Below are 26,751 nucleotides of genomic sequence, written 5' to 3'. Positions count from 1 at the left end.
CTTCTATGGCATGAGTGATGCTCAGCACCGCACCAGGGGGCATACTAGCAAGATCAGCGATAAAATTATCGCCGTTTTAGCGGCAGGAAACTGCTGCTAAAACGGCGATAATGGGCTTGCTAATATGCGTTATAGAATTCCAATAGAAGCCCAGGTTACATGTCATGCACATCTAGCCTGGGCTTCTAGTGGAATTCCATAGAGCATATTATCAAGCCCATTATCGCCGTTTTAGCGGTAGTTTTCTGCTGCTAAAGCGGTGATAATTTTATTGCCTGTCTTGATAATATGACCCTCAGAGACACATTTACTTTATTTCACGCCACACAGCACAGCAAGGGAGCTTGCTGTGCTGCAGTGCATAGAAGGAGAGAGGAGAGAGCAGAAAGGCTCCATATTTACAAAGTTGAGTGACACAAACTCAATGCAAAATCATAATAAATCCGGGCCACAGTTTTTTTAAAACAAGCTTTTGCCAGCAACTGAGTCACACTTTCACAGCACAAAGGGAGAGAGAGGCATTTTACTGAGGGAGTACATCCTCGCTGTCCCAACTGGGCCACAAAAAATAAGCCCACCCTCCAAATTACCATCAGGGAGCTGATTCTCCTGAACACTGTTTTGATACACACTGGAATTGCCACACCACGAGTAATAGCATCCCTGTAACTATGATGATTCGGCATTCACAACAGTATACAATTTTTAACTGCATCAGGTACTTCCATCAAACTTTACTTACATCACATGGTATCAGGGTTAAAAATTCATGAATGTAAATTACTCCAAACACAAAAGCTGATGGCAGGGTGCTTGCAATAACCTTAAACAGCAGCGGTTGCTCTGGATAGCATTCCAATCCATCGCTGTTTTGCCCACCATGCAACTTCCGATTAGACCCGGCCATATGAAAAATAGCTTTGACCCTGCTCCAATAGGCACAGTCCATCCCAAACTGCAGGCCAGGTCCTCTCTGAACCACAGCATAAGCAACCCAAGACTGGTTTTGGCCTGTTTGTGTCTCTTCAGTCAGGTGTAGCTTGGTTCCAGTGGCACAGTGAACAAGAGACCCTTGGCCACTTAGGCCATTACTTCAAACATACAAAAGCTGATGGGAGGCTGCTCACAATAAGTCTAACCCCTGGCAATCACTTGGGTAGCATTCCAACCATAGTTCGGGCCGGAATGTACCCACTTGAGCAGGGTGAAGACTGATTTTCATATGGCTGGGTTCAAACTGAGGTGGCACGGTGGACGGGGATGCGGCCCAAGTAATTATCAGTGGCTGAGACTAATCCAAGCATTCCATCCATCACTTTTTTGTATTCTTTAGTGTATACATTTTCCCAGTCATCACATCTACATATTGTAGTGCAATGCGTTGATCCTCCTGAACCCATTGATGGTTTCCAAAGCTGAATGTAGGCAATTATTAACCATGCGTTCTGTTAAATAGCATTAGCGCGCTGCCAAGTGATATACCAATTGTTAAAGGCCCTGAACCCAAGTTATAGGCCTGAGGCACAGGCGGGGGCCTATAACAAGGGAGAGGGCCAACTATTATAGCCTGAGGTAGAGGGGCTATAAGGCTATTAGAACATTCCATTCACTGAAGATAGAATGTTCTAAACTAAACAGGGAGAAAAGAGAAGACAAGTATTGGAATTTTTGACCAGAAGTTCTACACCATTCATTGTTGGCCCTGAGCCACTCCACTGTCTTCCGTGGAACTCCCAACATTCTAATGTTCTAATGTACCTTTGTGTAAACATGAGATGGAAACTGCCTCGTGATACAATTCTGGCCAACAAGGAATACATATCAAACTCTGAGCTCTGGTGGATGTGAACTAAATGCTCCTTCCTTCTGATTGGCACTTGTTCTTACATTTGTTACAGCAATGGTATCTTTTCTTCTAGATATCAGTCAGTCAGTAACTTTATTTCGGCCGTTAGGACCATAAAAGTACATCATTACAAAAAATCACAGCCACATTAAGAAAGATAAAAAGCGAATGCACTCACAATCATGTATCTACAATCATTACAGATATAAAATAGTATCATTCCATTATCTTAAAATCAGTTAAGACGCTCGTCGAGTTGATTACAAGCTAAAATTATCAGTATAAAAAACAGTAGATGAAGCAGAAGACTGGAACAAAGTTCCCTGTTAGCTAGACCCACATATGGCCTGTTAAAATAACATTTCATGGTACAACCCACAATGTCACTTTAAAAAGCCCCTCCGCCTGTGCCACATGCTATTTAAAAAGCGTCATACAGCAAATACGATTGGGGGGTGGATATCATATTTTAGTATTCGATAGGCCTCGAAGCAGCACCTAAACCCTAGATTTCTACATATTTGAATTAACCAACGTTTGCGTGGCAGGTGGTATGTAGGGCAGAAAAACAATACCTGAATTTCAGACTCTACCCTGTAGTTGCCCGCAGGACAATCTTCCTTGTTGTCTGTGGTCCATCTGCTGGTAAAACTCATTAGTGGAAGGTTCCCCAGTCTAAATTGCATATACAAATTCCTGGCTGGGGGGATGTGGGGGGGGGGGGTGGTAAATCACATCCAGGAAGGATTCTTTCCTATATACAGCCTTTACTTGGAGCAACTCTGCTGTCATCCGACCGCTAGTAGTACTTTCCTGGAGGGATGATAGGTTTAATTGCCTATAGTGCTTGCACTAGATCTAGCCTGGATATTAATGGGCACGATGACTCGGGCATTTTCCAGAGGTCCTGCCTTCCTAGCCTAACAGAGAGATCCCTTTTGTGGGAAAGCCACGGTATTTTCTTATTCGTTGGAATAGAAAGGATCTCCCTGAGCTCGGCTCTGTAGCAGGACAATTCCGGTGTCACACATGCCCTATGCCAGAATGTAATGGGCCTGAGGGCAATCTCTTCATCAATGGGCCTCATGCCCAGGTCCATACGAAGGGGAACTAGGGGGGTGCTACAAGGAAGACCCAGTAACTGCCACATGAAGTTGTTCTCTGTTTTCATGAGATGAGAGGAAGAACAGTGCCCCCACAGTTCAGCCCCATATAAGGTGGCCCCCCTTGCTTGGGCTTTATACATTTCAACAACGGGGGCAACTGGCTTGAACGTGGAGGATCTGTACATTTTCATAATCCCCCCCACCATCTGTGTTAACTTGAGCCTTGCCTTGGCCAGTTGGGAATCCCACTCAAAGTGTTCTGATAGTGTGATACCCAGGTACTCAAATATCCTCACCCTATCCAGAGGTGTACCATTTAGGGAGGATTTTGAGCGGGTGGTTTTGGGGGGGATTGAAGACCATATATTTGGTCTTAGTTAAATTGATCTCCAAGCCCCTCATGTTACAGCACTCCGCAAAGCCGTCCAGGGTGTGTTGTATACTCGTTGGTGATTTGGACAATAATAAAGTATCGTCCGCAAACATCAACGCGGGAACCTTCCCCGAGACTAGCTTTGGGGCGTCATTATCCTTGATGTTATTGAGATGGTCAATGAGCCCTTTAATATAGAGACTAAATAGAGTGGGGGCGAGCACACATCCCTGGCGTACCCCCTTTTTGACAGGGAAGCGTGCAGAGAGTTCCCCATATTTTCCACATCTTACTTGTGCATAGTTCCCTGCATGTAGCCTCACTAGCACATTTAGGAGGTATGGTGGAATCCTGAGGTCGTGTAGTACTTTCCAGAGTTTCTCCCTTGGAACCAAGTCAAAGGCGGACTTCAGATCAACGAATATAAGGTAGAGGCTGCCACCCTCCATGGTCACCGTTTTCAAGAAAAGTGGTTGCAATCTGAATATCTAGTAAACGGTTGACGTATTCGTTCTGAAGCTGACCGTATACGGGCTTAGGATCTCCTCCTCCTCTACCCAACCCTGTACTCAGTCCAAAAGGACCCGTCCCATCAGTTTTTGGGTGATGTCAATTAAACTGATGGGTCTATAGTTTGAGGGTAGGAGAGTGCAACCTTTTTTGTGTATGGGGACTATCTCTGCCCCGCGCCAGGTATCCGGGGGATCCATGCCCTTCAAGATGGCATTAAATAGGGCACACAGATAGGGAACCCAAATGTTGGGTTCCATCCGGAAGAGATCCCCGGGTAGTTTGTCTAAACCTGGCGCTTTATTACACTGCCATTTGCCTAGCATCCCTCCTAAATCCGGGGATTTTGGTAGCTTTGTGGACCTGGCCCACTGCAATCTGAACAATGGGTGGAGCAATACTGTAGTTGCCTATCACCGTCTCAGTCACACAGCACTAGGTCAGACCAGCTGGTTAATGTCTCAGACTCTATGCCGTATGCCGTCGGATCCATAGAGGTGGGAGTAGTGTTAAAAGTCTTACCCACTATCTTCTACGCCACGCTGGAACCTGTGGAATCTGCCAAGGGGGGTGGCCCAGCCCAGCCTCCTCCGGCCTCTGACGGGCGCGGACGGTCCCACCCATGGCCCGGGCTTTGCCCGGGCAGCGCCCGCGCGTGTCCTGCGCTGTGGGAGGGCCGCTCTCAATTTACCACACCTCCTGGCACTTCGATGACGCTCTCAGCAGGCGTCCAGCAATGCCTACTGTGGCTTGGAGTGCAGCAATGCTGTTCCCCTCATGGCGGGACCCAGTTGGCAGGGCAAGCAGTCACCCAGCCGCTTCTCTCACGGCCGGTGACAGGTCAGAAGGCAGCGGGTGATGGCGTTGAGGAATGCTGTCCCCCTCACGGCGGAGCAAAGAACTGGTGAGCGCGTCCCGCGCTGCGGGAGGGCCGCTCTCAATTTACTGTGCCTCCTGGCGCTTCGATGATGCCCTCAGCAGGCGTCCAGCAATGCCTGCTGGGGCTTGGAGTCCAGCAATGCCGTTCCCCTCACGACGGGACCCAGTTGGCAGGGCAAACAGTCACCCAGCCGCTTCCCTCACGGCCGGTGACAGGTCAGAAGGCAGCAGGTGATGGCATTGAGGAATGCCGTTCCCCTTACGGAGGAGCAAAGAACTGGTGAGATATAATTTCTTCATCCAGATCCAATTCACGCAGCCAACATTTACGCCATGAGACCACACGCTCATCCAACACCATTGCCCCTCTCCTGAAACTCTTGAGTTTTACAATTTCTTATTTTTTATAAGTGGCTGCACACTTATAGGGTCATGTATACCCAAGCAGTAGGAACATAATACTCACAAATGAGACCAGTGATTATTTAAGCACTAATGCCTTTAAGGAGCTGAGCACACATCCATTTGTATTTATTTATTTAACATTGTTCTATTGCACAACTTTACCAAAGTAGTTGTCACATGCCTCATTCCAAACAATGAGTACTATTAATGCAAGTCTACAGATAGATGCCTTGAAAAAATTGATTTTGGTTGGTTCTGGTCATGCGGGCATAGAAGAAGGGGCATTTGAGAGCTAGAGGAGAGAGAAACGCACCAAGGTACTTACCACCAGGGTGTAGCTGGCTGCAACTGCCCACACAAAAGGGGTTTCGCACGTGCAGAATGGGCAGAAATAGCATGTATGGAAGTTACTGCCAATTTATTTATTTTTTACCATCGGGGTGGCTAAAAAAACATACAATTTGTACAGGGACATTTTTAGACCAGTAAATAAAACAGATATAAAAGTAATTCTGTTGGTTGTGGGAAACACTGTTTGTTTCTCCCATTTTAATTGTACAATCACGTGACTCACCTTGGATTCCAGCACTTTCTTCCCCAAATGCTTGGATAGTATCTCCGCGTACTGCTTGACCGTCAGACGTTGAGCGGTCAGCCCAACGGGCTTCCCCAGGAAACCTTGTGGGCACTCAAAGAGTTTAGCCACTGCTGGTCCAATGTCTGCAACGGATATACCATCCATTGGGATATCACCCATGGGAAGCACTAATGTAGAAAGGAAGAAGAGAGGAATAAGGAAGTCAAATGTTGGGGTAAAACAACATGGCCTAATTCAGTGGGTGACTTTATCATTTTTAACTATTATTGTTCCACCTACTTCCTTCAAATAACCCTCATCACAAATCTCCATAAATCTCTGACATGTTGCATTTTCTGGGAGCTCATGGAAAGTTTGAAAGTTTATTTAGTACTTTTGGCCCAACAGTAACAAGCAAGCATTAACATGTAGGAAAACAAGGATCTTGTCTTCTCACATAGATGTAATTAATTAGGCAAGACATATTCTAGAGGGGTCGTCTAGTCCTGAAGAATACCCATAGATGTGACAGCACATTGACACGGGCTGAAACGTGTCGAGCAAAACAAGGCAGGGTGGAAGGTACCATAAAGGCTACCATACTCCAATTCTTCCCTGATTATAATCTTATATCAGATAGGGTCATCCCATAATAAACAAACTGTAATAGCTTGTGTCCCAATACAGTTTTAACCTATAGCTCACAACCTTTTATGTTTCACAAAAATTTCCTTCAAGAAAAAAAAAGAACTCAGGATGAGCCCCAGAATACAGCATCTTGATGTTGGGGAGGAGCATCCAGATGATGAAGCATGCCACCTAATGAGAGTGCGGGTTGCAACCTCTTTTTTAAAAAGAAAAGCACCAAAGAGTATCAAAAAGCCATAATTTTTCCCTGTGGAATATATAGGAGACAGGGAATTGTTGATTCATTAGAATCGCTTTCTATAGAGAACACCCACGCATAGTGGTAAAGGTTCAGATAATATTAGGGAGCTGCAACTGAGTGTGCCTTCATAAAATACCCTGCTTCCTCAAACTTCGGTTAAATTAGGGGAAACGGGATGTCAGGGGTAGCAGCTGATACTCCTAGTTCACAATCACTCTCCCTTCTTCTGCAGAGTACTGGCAGTGGATAGTTGACTTGGTTAAGGCACCAACTGCAGGGTCAATTCATACTTTCATTCTTGAAGTGAGATAGCATAGAGCATATGTGGTTTGGCCTAAGAAGTGCCTTGGAAGTGTGGAATTTAGAACAACGATACTGTCATTTAGTGTCAATGAATGCAACAAGGCCTTTAAGTGCTGAAACCACACATTCCTCATGATCACACGGAGAACACAACTCATCCTGAGAAGGTAACCTTTCGTAGTCTATGTCTCAAAAGGCCTAGATTCCTCCTACTGTGGGCATTAAGGCTCTTATATATGCTAGTTAGGATAACCTAGTGGGTTCATGTGCCCTCTGCAGAGATGTGTGTAAACTAAAAGCCACAACTCAATCACTACTTGTCAATTAAATTTGTACCAATGAGTTGGGGGATAGAAACGTTTGTTTTGACAAACTAAGTACCACTGTGTTGGGTAATCGAAGTACTTGTTTAGATAAAACAAGTACCATTAAGTTGGGCTTTGAAAGAATCGAATTTAAAAGCCCTGCAAATCCTGGAGTAGCAAGCATGATCTAAAACCACATTGGGGGTAAATCATCAACATATTACAAGAGGTGCCTTGAGTCGGAAAAGGTGGCGGTTCAGGTTAGCATTACTGGGTAGAGAGCGTAAGAGGTAGGAACACCTAGCCCACATAGATGCTGCTATCTGGAGAGCGAGCACCACGTACACAGGAAGTAATCGTCTGAAACTGGCGCCTTGAGTGGCCTTATGATGGTGAGGAAGTTCTCATAGTAGAAGGGGATGCGGACGCTGGTCATGGGCACCCCCTGGTTCCAGAAATACTGCTCCACCTCTCCCTTGCCATCGAAGTGCAGCACTTCCAGCTTCCCACCAGTAACGGCGCTCACGTTCTCCAGCCCGCTGTAGACCACGTGCTTCGTGCCCAGCCGCTTCGCTACGTCAGCCACCGTCTTACCCTGTGGAAAAGATAGAGGGCGTCTCTTAGCTCCAAGATGGATATTTACAAGGAGGCTCTTCTTTATTCAAGTGACATAAAATTTAAGATAGATGATTCCCACACACTGCACACCACACTAGCTTCACAGCTACCACAAGCAACTCGCAGTCTCCAAACCTCAACCGCATTCAGAGTGATACATACTACAGGATCTCCCATAACATCTGTGTGATGTGTCTAACAGCACCTTTGCAGACCCCTAGCACACTGACAGGGCGCAACTTTCCTTACACAAACACGGCGGAGAGTCGCCAACTCGCTCTGCAACAGTGGTGCTGGAGCTATTTTCAGAGTGGGGTGCAGCCATCAGAGGAACATCGCTTAACTCATAGGGACTGTGATAAATCCAAGAGTCAACATTGAACAAGTATTGCAAATGAGTCACGCCCCTTCAGCAGGAGGGTGGTAGAGGTGTCCTTTGTAGCCGGTGGTGCATTCCGAAGCACATTGTTGCAAATATATTACTAAAGCATGATGTGGTAGTGCACTGACATTTACAGACAGGAGATTGTCCTTTGAAATGGGCACTACATTTGCACAGACTATATGACGTAAATAATTATAATGTGGGGAAACAGGGTTCCAGGGCATATTTGGCATGTGAGCATCACAAAGTGCAGGGTCTTGATTTGTTCTGATCCTATTAAAATCTTTATTTTCATTATACTTCAGAATTACAAAAAAGGTGTTTAATGTGTGCTTTCTTAACTGCTGATTCATTAACAGATACTGACGTTTTGTTGTGTTAAACAAATTGACACCCTACAGCCTTTCCTCTCATACCCACTGTACGCGGGGCATGATTGGCACTAAGTTCACTTCGCAAAAGTCTCTCAATTTACATTGAGAGTCGAGCAGGAAAGGTAAACACTAATTACCATGTTAAAATAATAAGCAGCTATTTGCGAGAAGATATGGCCTGACACTTGACCTCCCATCTTTGAACACACATCAAATATCACAAAACAAAGACAAGACAAAATGTACAGACATCTTTATTGCTCAATCACCTTCTGAACTCTAGCATGGTTATTTTGAGGGTGCTACTGGCCCCCGCACCACTACTGCAGGCACTCGAAGCACCAATCCTGCAGGTACTTAATGCATCAGCACTGCAGACACTTGGTGCACCACCTCTGCAGACATTTAATGCAGCTATTCTGCAGACACTCAGTACACCATTCTTGAATCTAGTCAGCACACGAGCATTGCACACACTCAGTGCAGCAGCACAAGGCACATCTTACCTTCCTCTACTGCACTACAGCATCATCACCTGTGCAGACACCTACTGCACCAACACAAGATAAACTATGCCTCACCATTTGCAAACACAGCCAACAAGAACGCAGCAACTCAAGAGGCTCGGCACTACATGTATCACCACCTCTGCAGACATTTAATGCAGCTATTCTGCAGACACTCAGTACACCATTCCTGAATCTAGTCAGCACACTAGCATTGCAGACACTCAGTGCAACAGCACAAAGCACATCATACCTTCCTCTGCTGCACTACAGCATCATCATTTGTGCAGACACCTACTGCACCAACACAAGATAAACTATGCCTCACCATTTGCAAACACAGCCAACAAGAACGCAGCAACTCAAGAGGCTCGGCACTACATGTATCACCACCTCTGCAGACATTTAATGCAGCTATTCTGCAGACACTCAGTACACCATTCCTGAATCTAGTCAGCACACTAGCATTGCAGACACTCAGTGCAGCAGCACAAAGCACATCATACCTTCCTCTGCTGCACTACAGCATCATCATTTGTGCAGACACCTACTGCACCAACACAAGATAAACTATGCCTCACCATTTGCAAACACAGCCAACAAGAACGCAGCAACTCAAGAGGCTCGGCACTACATGTATCACCACCTCTGCAAACACTCTACACATTAACATCACCTCTGCAAACACTCTACACATTAACATCACCTCTGCAAACACTCTACACACCAACACATGACAAACATACACTTCCCCTATGCAACCACAGCAAGCAATAAGGCAGGAACACTCACTGTCCTTTGTCCCACTGGGGGCCCACGCGGTACAGAACCTATGACGTGTAGCACTCGTTCAAGGCAGAGAGTCTGTTGTGGAGGTGCGTTGCAGCTGCTGGACTTATGGCATGTGTTGCGCCTGTTCAAGGCTGAGAGTCTGTTGTGAAGGTGCGTTGCGGATGCTGAACCTATGGCTTGCACTGCACCTGTTCACTGCAGAGAGACTGCTGTAGAGATGCGTTGCAGATGCTGAACCTATGGCATGCGTTGCACCTGTTCAATGCAGAGAGTCTTTTGTGAAGGTGCGTTGCAGCTGCTACACTTATGGCATGCGTTGCACCTGTTCATGGCAGAGAGTCTGTTGTGGAGGTGCGTTGCAGCAGCTGGACGTATGGCATGCGTTGCACCTGTTCTTAGCAGAGAGTCTGGTGTGGAGGTGCGTTGTAGCTGCAGAACCTATGGTATGCGTTGTACCTGCTCAAGCCAGAGAGTCTGCGGGGGATGTGTGTTGCAGCTCCTGAACCTATGACATGAGTTGCACCTGTTCAAGGCATAGAGTCTGTTGTGGAGGTGCGTTGCAGCTGCTGGACTTATGGCATGCATTAAACCTGATCAAGGAAGAGAGTCTGTTGCGGAGGTGCGTTGAGGCTACTGAACCTATGGCATGCATTGCACCTGTTCAAGGCAGAGAGTCTGTTGTGGAGGTGCGTTGCAGCAGGTGAACTTATGGCATGCGTTGCACCTGTTCAAGGAAGAGAGTCTGTTGTGGAGGTGCGTTGCAGCTGCTGAACCTATGGCATGTGTTGCACCTGTTCAAGGAAGAGAGACTGTTGTGGAGGTGCGTTGCAGCTGCTGGACCTATGGCATGTGTTGCAGCTGTTCAAGGAAGAGAGACTGTTGTGGAGGTGCGTTGCAGCTGCTGGACCTATGGCATGCATTGCACCCGTTCAGGGCAGAGACTCTGTTGTAGAGGTGCGTTGCAGCTGCTAGACTTAAGGCATGCGTTGCGCCTGTTGAAGGCAGAGACTCTGTTGTGGAGGTGCGTTACAGATGCTGGAACTATGGCATGCGTTGCACCTGTTCAAGGCAGTCTGTTGTGGAGGTGCATTGCAGATACTGAACATATGGCATACTTTGCACCTGTTCAAGGCACAGAGTCTGTTGTGGAGGTGTGTTGCCGATGCTGTACCTATTGCATGCGTTGCACCTGTTCAAAGCAGAGAGTCTGTTGTGGAGGTGCGATACAGCTGCTGGACTTATGGCATGCGTTGCACCTGTTCAAGGCAGAGAGTCTGTTGTGGAGGTGTGTTGCAGCTGCTGGACCTTTGGCCTGTGTTGCACCTGTTCATGGCAGAGAGTCTGTTGTGGAGGTGCGTTGCAGATGCTGAACCTATGGCTTGCACTGCACCTGTTCAATGCAGAGAGACTGCTGTAGAGGTGCGTTGCAGATGCTGGACCTTTGGCCTGTGTTGCACCTGTTCATGGCAGAGAGCCTGTTGTGGAGGTGCGTTGCAGATGCTGAACCTATGGCTTGCATTGCACCTGTTCAATGCAGAGAGACTGCTGTAGAGGTGCGTTGCAGATGCTGAAACTATGGCATGCGTTGCACATGTTCAAGGCAGAGAGTCTTTTGTGAAGGTGCATTGCAGCTGCCGGACCTATGGCCTGCGTTGCACCTGTTCATGGCAGAGGGTCTGCTGTGGAGGTGTGGTGCAGCAGCTGGAATTATGGCATGTGTTGCACCTGTTCATAGCAGAGAGTCTATTGTGGAGGTGTGTTGTAGCTGCAGAACCTATGGCGTGCGTTGTACCTGCTCAAGCCGGAGAGTCTGCGGGGGATGTGTGTTGCAGCTCCTGGACCTATGACATGAGTTGCACCTGTTAAAGGCAGAGAGTCTGTTGTGGAGGTGCATTGCAGCTGCTGGACTTATGGCATGTGTTGCACCAGATCAAGGAAGAGAGTCTGTTGTGGAGGTGCGTTGAAGCTGCGGAACCTATGGCATGCGTTGCACCTGTTCAAGGCAGAGAGTCTGTTGTGGAGGTGCATTGCAGCTGGTGAACTTATGGCATGCATTGCACCTGTTTAAGGCAGAGAGTCTGTTGTGGAGGTGCGTTGCAGCTGCTGTACCTATGGCATGTGTTGCACCTGTTCAAGGAAGAGAGTCTGTTGTGGAGGTGCGTTGCAGCTGCTGGACCTATGGCATGCATTGCACCTGTTCAGGGCAGAGAGTCTGTTATGGAGGTGCGTTGCAGCTGCTGGACCTATGGCATGCATTGCACCTGTTCAGGGCAGAGAGTCTGTTGTAGAGGGGCGTTGCAGCTGCTAGACTTATGGCATGCGTTGCGCCTGTTCAAGGCAGCGAGTCTGTTGTGGAGGTGCATTGCAGCTGCTGTACTAATGGCATGTGTTTCACCTGTTCAAGGCAGAGACTCTGTTGTGGAGGTGCGTTACAGATGCTGGACCTATGGCATGCGTTGCACCTGTTCAAGGCAGTCTGTTGTGAAGGTGCGTTGCAGATGCTGGACCTATGGCATGCATTGCACCTGTTCAAGGCAGAGTCTGTTGTAGAGGTGCATTGGAGATGCTGAACATATGACATACTTTGCACCTGTTCAAGGCACAGAGTCTGTTGAGGAGGTGTGTTTCCGATGCTGTAACTATGGCATGCATTGCACCTGTTCAAGGCAGATAGTCTCTTGTGAAGGTGCAGTGCAGCTGCTGGACTTAAGGCATGCGTTGCACCTGTTCAAGGCAGAAAGTCTGTTGTGGAGGTGCGTTGCAGATGCTGAACCTATGGCATGCGTTGCACATGTTCAAGGCAGAGTGTCTGTTGTGGATGTGCGTTACGGATGCTGAACCTATGGCTTGAGTTGCACCTGTTCAAGGCAGGGAGTCTGCTGTGGAGGCGCATTGCAGATGCTGAACCTATGGCATGCGTTGCACCTGTTCAAGGCAGCAAGTCTGTTGTGGATGTGTGTTGCAGCTGCTGGACCTATGACATGCGTTGCACCTGTTCAAGACAGTCTGTTGTGGTGGTGCGTTGCAGCTGCTGGACCTATGGCATGCATTGCACCTGTTCAGGGCAGAGAGTCTGTTGTGGAGGTGCGCTGCAGCTGCTGTACCTATGGCATGTGTTGCACCTGTTCAAGGCAGAGACTCTGTTGTGGAGGTGCGTTACAGATGCTGGACCTATAGCATGTATTGCACCAGTTCAATGCAGAGTCTGTTGTGAAGGTGCGTTGCAGATGCTGAACATATGGCATACTTTGCACCTATTCAAGGCACAGAGTCTGTTGTGGAGGTGCGTTGCAGCTGCTGGATTTATGGCATGCTCTGCACCTGTTCATGGCAGAGGGTCTGTTGTGGAGGCGCTTTGCAGCAGCTGGACGTATGGCATGCGTTGCACCTGTTCATAGCAGAGTGTCTATTGTGGAGGTGTGTTGTAGCTGAAGAACCTATGGCATGCGTTGTACCTGCTCAAGCCAGAAAGTCTGAGGGGGATGTGTGTTGCAGCTCCTGAACCTATGACATGAGTTGCACCTGTTCAAGGCAGAGAGTCTGTTGTGGAGCTGCGTTGCATCTGGTGAACTTATGGCATGCGTTGCACCTGTTCAAGGCAGAAAGTCTGTTGTGGAGGTGCGTTGCAGCTGCTGAACCTATGGCATGTGTTGCACCTGTTCAAGGAAGAGAGTCTGTTGTGGAGGTGCGTTCCAGCTGCTGGACCTATGGCATGCATTGCACCTGTTCAGGGCAGAGAGCCTGTTGTGGAGGTGCGTTGCAGCTGTTAGACTTATGGCATGCGTTGCACCTGTTCAAGGCAGAGAGTCTGTTGTGGAGGTGCATTGTGGCTGTTGTTCTTATGGCATGTGTTGCACCTGTTCAAGGCAGAGACTCTGTTGTGGAGGTGCGTTATAGATGCTGGACCTATGGCATGCGTTGCACCTGTTCAAGGCAGTCTGTTTTGAAGGTGCGTTGCAGATGCTGGACCAATGGCATGCGTTGCACCTGTTCAAGGCACAGAGTCTGTTGTGGAGGTATGTTGCCGATGCTGTACCTATGGCATGCGTTGCACCTGTTCAAGGCAGAGAGTCTGTTGTGGAGGTGCGATGCAGTTGCTGGACTTAAGGCATGCGTTGCACCTGTTCAAGGCAGAAAGTCTGTTGTGGAGGTGCGTTGCAGCTGCTGGGCTTATGGTATGCGTTGCACCTGTTCAAAACAGAGAGTCTGTTGTGAAGGTGCAGTGACTGTACTTATGGCATACGTTGCACCTGTTCAAGGCAGAGAGTCTGTTGTGGAGGTGCGTTGCAGATGTTGCACCTATGGCATGCGATGCACCTGTTCAAGGCAGGGAGTCTGCTGTGGAGGTGCGTTGCAGATGCTGAACCTATGGCATGCGTTGCAGCTGTTCAAGGCAGCAAGTCTGTTGTGGATGTGCGTTGCAGCTGCTGGACCTATAACATGCGTTGCACCTGTTCAAGACAGAGAGTCTGTTGTAGAGGTACGTTGCAGTTGCCGGACTTATGGCATGCATTGCACCTGTTTAAGGAAGAGAGTCTATTGTGGAGGTGCATTGAAGCTGCTGAACCTATGGCATGCATTGCACCTGTTCAAGGCAGAGAGTCTGTTGTGGAGGTGTGTTGCAGCTGGTGGACTTATGGCATGCATTGCACCTGTTCAAGGCAGAAAGTCTGTTGTGGAGGTGCGTTGCAGCTGCTGGGCTTATGGTATGCGTTGCACCTGTTCAAAACAGAGAGTCTGTTGTGAAGGTGCAGTGACTGTACTTATGGCATACGTTGCACCTGTTCAAGGCAGAGAGTCTGTTGTTGAGGTGCTTTGCAGCTGGTGGACTTATGGCATGCACTGCACCTGTTCAAGGCAGAGCGCTGTTGTGGAGGTGCGTTGCAGCTGCTGAACCTATGGCATGTGTTGCACCTGTTCAAGGCAGAGAGCCTGTTGTGGAGGTGTGTTGCAGTTGCTGAGCCTAAGGCATGTGTTGCACCTGTTCAAGGAAGAGAGTCTGCTGTAGAGGTGCGTTGCAGCTGCTGGACTTATGGCATGCGTTGCGCCTGTTCAAGACAGAGAGTCTGTTGTTGAGGTGCTTTGCAGCTGGTGGACTTATGGCATGCACTGCACCTGTTCAAGGCAGAGAGCCTGTTGTGGAGGTGCGTTGCAGCTGCTGAACCTATGGCATGTGTTGCACCTGTGCAAGGCAGAGACTCTGTTGTGGAGGTGCGTTAAAGATGCTGGACGTATGGCATGCGTTGCACCTGTTCAAGGCAGAGTCTGTTGTGAAGGTGCGTTGCAGATGCTGGACCTATGGCATGTGTTGCACCTGTGCAAGGCAGAGACTCTGTTGTGGAGGTGCGTTAAAGATGCTGGACGTATGGCATGCGTTGCACCTGTTCAAGGCAGAGTCTGTTGTGAAGGTGCGTTGCAGATGCTGGACCTATGGCATGCGTTGCACCTGTTCAAGGCAGAGTCTGTTGTGGAGGTGCATTGCAGATGCTGGACATATGGCATACTTTGCAGCAGTTCAGGGCACAGAGGCTGTTGTGGAGGTGCGTTGCCGATGCTGGTCCTATGGCATGCGTTGCACCTGTTCAAGGCAGAGAGTCTGTTGTGGAGGTGCGATGCAGATGCTGAACTTATGGCTTGCATTGCACCTGTCTGTGTGTGTAAAAAAGGGTTCCCCTAATTACTTTTAGGCCCAAGAGGAGGGGAGAGAGTACATACAAAAGTCACTTACGGTATTCACAGAAGTTAGGACGCCTAACTTTAGGACTCCTAAATGCCTTCTGTGAATACCGAAAGTCGTAAAGTTAGGATTTTTCTCAGTTTAGGAGTAGTAAAGTTAGTACTCCTAACTTTAGGACTCCTAAATGCCTTCTGCGAACACCGAAAGTCTTAAAGTTAGGATTTTTCTCAGTTTAGGAGTAGTAAAGTTAGGACTCCTAACTTTAGGACTCCTAAACTGAGAAAAATCCTAACTTTAAGACTTTCGGTATTCACAGAAGGCATTTAAGAGTCCTAAAGTTAGGACTCCTAACTTCTGTGAATACCGAAATGAGTAAGTGCCTTCTGTGAATACCAAAATGAGTAAGTGCCTTCTGTGAATACCAAAATGAGTAAGTGCCTTCTGTGAATACCAAAATGGTAGTAAGTTTAGGATTTTGTCTTAAGTTAGTTCTGTGAATCGGGCCCATAGTGTGGACAGTGGTGGACAAACCTAGATTGAGTCTAAACACAGGAGTCAAAATGAGGGCTCTGCTCCTAAGGGAACAAGAATGGGTTTATCGTCTTAAGAGTCACCTTGTGGGCCTTAATAATGACATCCCGTGGCAAACCCTAAACAGATAGATGATCACATTACGCTTAACTTGGGTTGCATTATGCTTTACTTGGGACATTTACACCTGTCTCGTGGAGTGGATGTTGTGGGTTTATTTTCATTTGTTACTTATGTATAATTCTGTCTTATTTTCTACTACTGTTGCTAGGTTGTGCCTCACCTACTGTGTGGTCATAGCATAGCAACAGAATGCTGTGGGGACTAAGAGAATGTGAAGTGGGACAGTTGGAGGAGACTGTTGTTTGGACTGGTGGTCTTTTGCCTTTGCTTGAATAAACTTCAGCTTATTTAAATCCACTGCTGGACTTATTATTGAAGGAGTGATAACCTTAACACTGGCGACGAGTTGACCTGCGCTGGGGACAGGACTTGACCACCAGTTTCCCCATAGACGAACCCGTTGGAGTTACGTTGGAGTTTTGTCAATCCTCTGGCTGTATAAAGTGTCAAGTTGCATGAAGGCGGCGACCTACTGAGAGGACTGCGTGGGAGACTTTATGGTGTCGAGCAGCTGATGGTGATAAGTGTTTCGTAGTTGGAGCATTGGTAACGCATTGAACGTATTTGGACTCTGCTTATGGAGTGGAGCGACGCAGAGCCGTACAGGTGGTCTGACACGAATTAACTGTTCATCGGCTGGAAGCTGTTGTGAGTCTTGGGCTGTGAATACTGTCACCGTGAACGGTGACGCACTGTGAGGAAAGGAGGCGGCGCAGGTGGTGTGTGAGGAGTTTAGCTGTGTTGGAAGTCATCGAGTACTTTGAACGGACTGGCTACGGGCTAATAACAACGTCGTGTACTGTGATACCAAGCGGTGACATTTTAAAAGCGGCAAGCATTCTTACCGAGCTCGAGCGCTGGAGCGTGATGACTCTCGTTCCTGCATCTGCATAACAGCATTAGCGAGCCGTGAGCCACCCGGTGGTGTTTACGTAATGACCTCACGCAGCGTGCCTCCATTTTGGAACCATAGAGAGTGATCGTGGTCCAGAAAGCAGTGTTTTGACGGCAATTGTGTATCGGTGATACACACACCTGAGTGGAATTGACTTCGTTGGGACAATATTGAAGAATTTGGAGTATGGAAACAATATTCAAGTGATTTTCGAGTGACTTTGACATTTCTTTTCATTAGTTGTTCTATTTATTTATCTATTTTTCTTTCTTCTCTTGTCATGTTTTTCCTTGGCCAAAAATTTTATTAAGCTGAATTTTGTTAAAGTTTTATGATTGTTCTTTTACAACTATCTTAAGAGGGTTGGTTGGGGTCTCATTTAATTATGGCTTCCTCTGGAATGTCTCAGCCACCACAATTCCTAACTGATGTGGGTGATCCTGCTTTACCTTGGAAGAGGTGGAAACCATTATTTGATTCTTACCTCATAGCTATTGGGGGGGAAAAATTTTCAGCTTTACGCAAACAAGCCACGCTCTTACATAATTTGGGAGTAGAGGGTAGGCATGTCTATGACAGTTTAGATGAGATTCCACTAGGGCGGGGAAATGGTGAACCAGAGAACATATATGACATGACGGTCTTGATGTTGGAGACTCATTTTGGTTCAAAAATTAATGTTGTGTTGGAGCGACATAAATTTTTCTCCAGGGTCCAGGGTAAACAAGAGAAGATTACCAGTTATGTAGCAACTTTGAAAACCTTAGCTCGCACATGCGAATTTGAACAACTCACTGATTCTCTTATCAGGGATCAAGTTGTTAGATGTACCAATGACCCAAAAGTTCAGCAAAAGTTGTTAGCCAAGAATCCTGACTTAAGGGATACAATATCAATTGTCGAGGGTATGGAGAATACCAATATGTGGGTACAAGAGATGAGGGTTGAGAAAAGTACGGACACTAGTAATGTAGAGAAAACTGTTCATGAGATAAAAAGGAATGATATCAAAAGGGATGACTCAAGTAGTATGTCGAAAACGAGTTTAACTGACAGTGAGAAGAAAAATTCAGGGCCTGAACAAGTTCATGCTAGATCTACGTCTTCACATGCTGAACAGTCAGGGTTCAGGCACAGTAGGAATGATCTCAAATGTTTTAGATGTGGGAGTGAGAAACATTTATCGAACAGTCCAAATTGTTTTGCGAGGTCTGTAGTGTGCAATAAGTGTGGGAAGAGAGGGCACTATGCACGGGTGTGTCGTGAGGGGAAGGTGCATCCTGTCCAGCTCATTGAGCAGGAAAAAAAGTTTATTTGTAGTATTAAGCATGATGGCATTGTGGATGGTGATGAGTTGGTGATGCCGGAGTGTGAGGTGTTGATTGGCGGGGAGCAGTTTACTGTCCTTGCAGACTCGGGCTCACCGTATACAATGGTGGGGGATGCGAATTGGGATGCTGCCTATGGATTGGATGAGACTGAATTGTTTCCCCCGGATATTAATCCGGTGGGTTATGGGGGCGTCAAGATTGATGTGTTGGGATTTGTTGTAAGGAAAATTCAGTTTAAGGATAGGGAGACTATAGGCAAGGTGTATGTGGCTAGGAGGGGAGATAATCTGCTTGGGTGGAGACATCAGAGGGATATGGGGATCAAGTTGGATCCGAATTCACCGCAGAAGGTTCTACTGATCTCTCCAAGTTTGTCATTGGATGTATACTCACAGTTTCCAAAAGTTTTTGGGGAGCAATTAGGGTTGTTGAAAGATTTTCAGCATAAGATTATTCTGAAAAACAATGCTCAGCCTTTTGTTAGTAAAGTTAGGAAAGTTCCACACATGCTAATGGAACCTCTGGATGCAGAACTTAAGAGATTGCTTGGTGCTGGTGTGATTGAAGAGATTGAGTGCTCGGAATGGTTGGCTCCCATAGTTTTGGCACCCAAGGATGGTGGGAAGGCGATTCGCATGTGTGTGGACTTGCGTGGGTTAAATAAGCACATCTGGATTGACAGACAGCCACTACCAAACATTACTCAAACGCTTTCATTGATCAAAGATGCCAAATGTTTTAGTGTGATGGATTTATCTGCTGCTTACCATCAGATCCTGTTGCATCCTGATTCCAGACATTTAACTTCATTTGTAACACCTTTGGGAGCTTTTAGATTTATTCGTATGCCCTTTGGGTTGGCCTCTGCAGCAGCTTGTTTTCAGAGGGTTATGAATAAAGTTTTGATTGGTTTGCCTAAGGTGTTGATCTTTCAAGATGACATATTAGTGTATGGGAAGGATGTACAGGATCATGACGATGGGTTATGGAGAGTTCTGCAGCGGTTAGAGGAAGTTGGTTTAGTGATTAAGAAGGAGAAGTGCAAATTTCGTGTGTCATCTGTGGATTATCTGGGGCACACCATTTCTGCGGATGGGATTAGTCCGAAACTTGACATTGTGGAAAGCATCGTAAAAGCTCCTGCACCGGTGAGTAAGGATCAGGTTCGCTCGTTTTTGGGCTTGGCTGAATTTTGTTCGAAATTCATTCCTAACTTTGCAAGTGTTTCTTCTCCACTGAGAGTTCTGCTCAAGAAGGGTACGTCATTTTCATGGTCAGATGAGTGTTCGTTAGCTTTCAGTTCGATCAAGGAAGTTATTGGTAAAATGCCCACATTGGGACATTTTGACACAAAGAGAAAAACGATTCTGTCTACTGATGCCAGTATGTTAGGACTAGGGGCAGTGTTGTCTCAAATAGTGGATGGAGAGTCCAAGATTGTTGCGTTTGCCTCGAGGTCATTGAGGGGGGCAGAAGAACGGTATTCAGTGATTGAGAGGGAGGCGTTGGCGGTTTACTGGGCTGTTCATCACTTTAAGTTTTATCTTTGGGGTTTGCCTGTTGTAGTGAGGACAGATCATCGTCCTTTGTGTCAGGTTTTCTCATGTAGAGATGTAGATAATGTTTCGCCCAGAATCAAGCGTTGGATTGATGGTTTAACGGAATTCAATTTCATTGTTGAATATGTTCCGGGGTCAGCGAATGTGGTTGCGGATTGTCTCTCGAGATTACCGTTGGAACAGACAGGTGTGGATGTAGAGAATTCCTTGGTTGGATGGATACATGAATCGGCTGTTGAGTTGGATGAATGGTCGTTAGCATCTCAAGGTGATAAGGATTTGGACATGTGTAAAAAATTTATTGTTGAAGGGTGGCCAGCTGAGAAGGATTTACCTGAAAGTATGAGGGGTTTTCTCAATGTAAAGGATGAATTGTGTGTTGTGGAGGAAAAGGTGCTGAGGGGTTGTCGTGTGATTCCTCCGTGTAAACTTAGAGGAAAGATTATAAACTTAGCCCATGAAGGTCATCTGGGGAGGAATTTAACTAAGGCTAGGGTACGAGAGTGGTATTGGTGGCCCTCTATGGATGGACAAGTAGAGGAGGTTGTGAAAGACTGTTTGGAATGTGCCAACAATGATAAGAGTAAGAAAACTCGCACCGCACCACTTTCACCTGTTGAAATTCCTATTGAGCCATGGACCAAATTAGGTTTGGATATTGCAGGTCCATTTGAGCTGTTTGGTTATGATGAACGCTATGTGCTTTTGCTTGTGGATTATACGTCCAAGTGGGTTGTTACGAAGTGTGTGCCTGCGGTGAACTCCAGAACCGTTATAGAGTTTCTGTCGGAGGAGTTCTCAAGGGAAGGAATCCCTAAGCATCTCATTACGGATAATGGGGTTCAATTTGTATCCCAAGAAATGAAAGAGTTCTTGAGGGAGTTGTCTATTATACATCTTAAGACAGCTTTATATTCTCCACAAGCAAATGGATTAGCGGAGAGGATGAATAGGATTGTGAAGTCGTGTGCTCAAAGAGCTTTGCAAACGAGATCCTCGCTGAAGAAAACGCTTAGAGAAACGTGGTGGGCACATCGCAACACTCCTAATTGTGTGACTTCGGTGTCGCCTTTCTCTATTTTGAGAGGCAGGAAGCCGCATGACAAATTGAGCCCCGTCTGGTTAGACTTGGATGTGGGTGTACGGATGGATGATCAAGTGGTTTTGCATAGGAATTTGTACCAAGATAGATATAAAGAACGCTTTGATTCACGTCATTCTTCTTTTCTCAAGAATTGGAAGGTGGGTGATGAAGTGTTGATCAAAAAGCCAGGTCTATTGAGGAAAGGTCAATCGCGTTTCACTGGCCCGTTCACTATTGTGGAGGTCAGGAGGAATGTGGTTGTTCTTGATTCTGGTGAGGTTTGGAGTATGTCACGGCTGGTTGAGTGGACACCTGGTTTTGGTCGTGACAGTCATAATTCTGAAACTCAAGACAGTGTTCCCATTGTTCCAAATGGGGATGGTCAACGAAGGTTGAGATTTAAACCATCTTGGCACAAGGATTATGTAATGTCAAGTTAGTTTGTTTTGGTAAAAAAATGTTTAGTAGTTTTTCTTTTTGTTAATATTGTGTTTATTGCATATGAGGGATTGTATAGATTATTTCTCATATTTGTTTGGGAGGGAGATGTGTTGTGGGTTTATTTTCATTTGTTACTTATGTATAATTCTGTCTTATTTTCTACTACTGTTGCTAGGTTGTGCCTCACCTACTGTGTGGTCATAGCATAGCAACAGAATGCTGTGGGGACTAAGAGAATGTGAAGTGGGACAGTTGGAGGAGACTGTTGTTTGGACTGGTGGTCTTTTGCCTTTGCTTGAATAAACTTCAGCTTATTTAAATCCACTGCTGGACTTATTATTGAAGGAGTGATAACCTTAACAGTGGACTCTCACCACCATTGGACACAGGACACTCTGTGAAAAGAAAGAATAAAATCCCCCCTTTTCAGTTTTGCTAAAACACATGGGGGTGTACAATGGAGTCTGGTGGCAAAACAACCCCCTCTATCAATGACATTGCCCCTCTGCCTTGCTGTCTATCTGCTCCGACACCTTTTCTTGAAAAAGGACACCTAATAGGGAAACCCCCCACATATATATTTAGATGTATATATAAGAAAAACAGCCCCCATCCTCCTGTCTCCACTTTTCATTACAATGAGCGGGCGGAAATGATCACATTTTCTGGCCGCAGTTGCCTTATGAAATTCATGAGCACCTCATAAGCATTGCATGATAATGTCAAGCAGTGCGTGCATATGCGAAACATAGGTGGGCCGCTGGGGATATACTTAACTTAGGAAAAGATAGTCAAAGTGCTTTCTCCACCCGCGTTGCAATACAGTTTCATGCAACCAGGTAGAGAGAAAGAAACAGCAAGGAGCGTCTGTATTGCCATAGCAACGTAGCATTCTGCGGGCAAACGTCACCGACGTAACTTACGATGACCACAACCCGGCTCCCACGTGACGGGAAGCTGTGTGCCTGGTCGGGTATTTCAGAATGGAAAATCACCGCTCCCGCTCACCTTCACGGCGAGAGCGGACGAGCGGTCAGAGGGAGGAGCACCCACCTTGAAGAAGTAAGGAGAGAGGGGGGCGGGTGCAGAACCCGACTGAGGACGAAGTTAGGAATCACATTAAAGGGAAACGCCCTCGAGGATCGAACATGGAACGATACCTGGGGCTAGAGCCTATATCTCCGCATTTGTAGGTGACAGTGGTGTGGTAGTAGGGGCACTCTAGGAGATTGTGGGACAAACGCTACATTACCCGCCTATAGAGGGCACTAAGGATAGTGATCTCTAGGCATTATGGACTTAAACGAGCATTGATATTTATACACCCGTAGGGGTAATCCTGGTTGCAGGGTTATTTTGAGGTGCATTACCATCTAACCACTATATATGTATCCTTGTTGATTTGTCCCCCCGCCCCCCCCCCCCCCCCCCCCAGAGTGTGACTACATGGGGTCTCTCCTTGTCTCTCGCCAGTTCTAGCAATGTTCTAATGTAAACTTGGTAAGTGACAAGGCATAATATGACCTTTTGATAAGGAGTGAGAGATGCGAGAAACAGTACATAAGCATAGCGATCTACGCATACGATTCTAGCAGGTGAATCTACATAAGTTTCACATTATTGAACAACGTCATGTTATCTTTAAATCAAGGATACTGTTATGGGCATTATACCCGTGTTGTGGTGGATTGACAATGATTGATGCGCTGTGATAAGCTAAACTACGAGAGAGAATGATTAATAGTGACCTCTCTTGTTTGTTGTTTTTTGTTTCTCTTCCATATAGTATTACGGAAGAGTGTTACTTAGTGGATACCTCGGTGCAGGAACAATTGGGTCATGTACAACCGCACTCTAGGTAACGAGGTGACCGTGGTCTTGGGATTGGAAAGGTCCTGACGAAGGCCCGCTTGACCCTATACTGTGGGCACATCAATGCGGCTGAAACATGTCGACAAATTGCCAGTAAGGAGGGGTGTAAGGAGTTCATAATCTCTTCCAGTCACCACCATCCTTCACGTTTTTAATACTGGCCGGAGGGTCCAGGAATAAATTTTACGCATAGCGACACCTCCAAGCTAGTTTTAACTCACACTGCACTTTCAGTGATCCCAGTCAAACTGTTTCTATATATCTTTATATGTTGTGTCTTGTCTTGCCCTACCCTATTGCTCCACCCTAGGTGTTGGTCTGTGCAGGGGTGTACTGAAGCAGCCCTATGATGAAGCATGTCACACAATTGTGCAAGCGAGGGCAGTATTTCGACACAGAGCAAGTGCCACCACAGAGACAGATATTTTTTCACTCTCTACTCCTTTAGGTGTGTTCAAGCAATTCATTAGCTCCAGCACTACATGCATCATCATCATCTAAGCAGAGATTCTGTGAACCAACACAAACAACAACACACCTGCCACTATACCAATACAGCAAATAAAAAGGCAGCAGCCCTGGAACAGTAGCACTATATGAATCCTGGCCATCTCTTCTGACACCTGAAAGCAGCACTACAAGAGAACACACCTCCCACTATAACAACGCAGCACACAACAAAGCATAAGCTCTAAAGCATCAGCCCAGCACGCATCTCTTAAAACACTCCACCACCAAGACAAGATACTGCACATCGCCTCCGCTGAAAACACAGCAAACAACAAGGCACCAGCTCTACATGCATAATAATCTCTGCAGGTACTTCAGGCACCAGCAACAGACAAAACAAACACCCCTAAACAAACCCAATGAACAATAAGGCAACAACTTCCATAGCCCTACATGCACAGTTATCCCTGCAGATACTTCATGCACCAGCAACAGACGAAACAAATACCCCTAAACAAACCCAGTGAACAATACAGCAGAAACTCCCACAGCCCTACATGAATAATAATCTCTGCAGGCACTTTGGGGCACCAACAGCAGACACGCCTATAAAACAAGCTAACAGAAAGGCAGCAATCCCCAAAGCCCTTCATGCACAATAAACTCTAGAGGTACTTCTGTCACCAGACAAACAGACACCCCTGCACAAAAAATAAGGCAGCAACGCCCACAGCCCGACATGCACAATGACCTCTCCAGGAGGCACCTGCACCAGGCAAACAGACACCCCTGCACAAAAAATAAGGAAGCAACGTCCACAACCCTACATGCCCAATGACCTCCACAGGCACCAGAACCTGGCAAAAACACACCCCTGCACAAAAATAAGGCAGCAACGCCCACAACTCTACATGCCCAATGACCTCTACAGTCACCAGCACCAGGCAAACAGACAACTGCACAAAAAATACAGCAGCAATTTCCACAGCCCCACATGCATAATAATCTCTGCAGGCAATTCAGGCACCAGCACCACAGTCCTATAACAGGCATTTGCAATGCAATAGGTCTCGCATTTACTAGAGTTTGAGCTATTGGCGTTGTAAATGACAATGCCTTTTATTTACTTGTTGATTTTTAAAACATAAATAAAATGCATTGTTATTTACATTGCCAATAGCTTAAACTCTCCCAAATGCGAGACCTATTGCATTGCAAATGCTTGTTTTTTACTGGTACCAAAAAGTAGGGCAGTACCATTCTCAGCATTGTTGAGGCCTCTGCATTACAGAATGGAACACACCGTTTTTTTCCTCCACAGGGGAATTTATGTACCAGGCACCAGTGAAACGAGTAAACTGAACAAGCGGAGACTTTAAAACCAAGAAAAGAGTTGCACAATACACATGAACAAAAACATTATCATAAATAATGACCGTTTGCAGCATACATTATATGCCATTCTCAAGAGTAACAAAAAAAGTTAGAAATTGAAAAATAAAGAGCTACTGAAACTGGCTGTCGGTACGACTAGGAGCGGATGAGAGTGTAAATAAGGAGACTGTATTGATTTGTCATGGAATAGCACTGAAGCTGTCAGTGGCAGGGATCACACTGATTTAATGTACTAAATCCACTTTCCCACTACTTTGCGGCACTGAAGTTCAAAGCCAATGTAATACACAGCCTTGATTGCCTTTCTGAACTGCAGCCCAAGGTGTGAAAGGGATGCTGCCCAAGAAAACACACCCTTCCCTGCTTGCTGCATGTGTTCAAAGCTCGATAAAGAAACAAGGCACATGCATGTGGATGGTTTGGCACCGGGGGCACCAGAGAGTGCACAAAGTGCACGGGAGCCCTCAAGGAGGACCCGGCTTGTGCCCTGGAGAGACGCGTGCACGCTCATTGTGTGCCTGCTTATATCAGTCTAATCTTGTATTTATAGTAGGATACGGTTTGAGGGCGCGGGAAAAGGACTATATATCATGCATAGCTGCCAAGGTTTCAGATTGCTATGTGTGATATTTGCATCATTTGAGTGTAATTATGAGTGGCATTTCAGCACCTATGAGTGACACTTTCTTCAGAGCAAAATCAAGCAATGAAGACGAGGGAAACATATAAAAAATTATCACAAATTACACCCATTCGTGCAACGTGACTGCGCCAGGAAAATCACATTTTAACATAGCATAAGAGTCAGTGGACCAGTACGTGAGCTTGACTTACATCGCTGCCACGTTTTCAGATTGGTTATGTTTATATTTCCATTGTTTCAATGCACTTCTGAGTGGCATTTAACTGCAAATGAGTGAAACTGAGAGTGACATCGAAAAAGCTAAATTAAGAAGAAACTTCAAACTGTTGAGCAGTGAGAAGGGTTAAAAATTACTTGGAACTAATGCAAAACTCCTCAAAACCGCTTTCTAAGATGACCATTATATAAAACAGTCGAGGCTCCATTGTTCATCTCGATTAAAACAGTAAGTAACTCGGCTGCATCAGCGAGTATAGACTTGCTGTGAAAACCGCACCACAGCGCTGAAGAAGACATGTTTGCATATGTCACACTGCCCAATTAAGCTTGCTGCAGGAATTATTTTTTAGCGGAAAAAACATCAGTTTAACCTAGCACAGCCACATAAACCGACACAAATAACTATCCCATATACTGACCTGCTGTCTGGAGACCGGGTGGCGGCAGAACAGCAACTGAAAGGAATGCTGCAACATCAGTGCCTCAGGGGTCAAATCACCAGGGTCTCAGATGTCTGCTGTACCCAGTGCGCGCTAACAATACCGCGCGACACAAGGGCAGTGGTTTCAGCTTCATGGATGCTCCGGGCCGGCCCGCCCGTCCAGCGCCAAATTATCTCCTGACTCACTCACGGACCGGACATTAACGCTACCCACTGTCCAG

The 26,751-nt window shown here is 46.4% G+C and overlaps 1 protein-coding gene across 1 annotated transcript in view; it reads right to left on the bottom strand.

Moving 5' to 3' along the window:
• Nucleotides 1–26,751, bottom strand: part of LOC146830415 (nmrA-like family domain-containing protein 1) — a 202,320-nt gene that overhangs the window by 12,739 nt on the left and 162,830 nt on the right. Inside the window, exons 3-4 of the mRNA XM_085604637.1 lie at nt 7,539–7,788; nt 5,694–5,884 (exon numbers count right to left, since the gene is read on the bottom strand). Of these exons, the coding sequence (XP_085460763.1) occupies nt 5,694–5,884; nt 7,539–7,788 (441 nt within the window). The remainder of the gene's footprint in view (nt 1–5,693; nt 5,885–7,538; nt 7,789–26,751) is intronic.

Source organism: Triturus cristatus, chromosome 5_1 (genome assembly GCF_964204655.1).
Source record: "Triturus cristatus chromosome 5_1, aTriCri1.1, whole genome shotgun sequence".
Taxonomy (NCBI): Eukaryota; Metazoa; Chordata; class Amphibia; order Caudata; family Salamandridae; genus Triturus; species Triturus cristatus.
The sequence above is the reverse complement of the archived record's forward strand: the minus strand, read 5'-3'. Positions and strand labels throughout refer to the sequence as shown.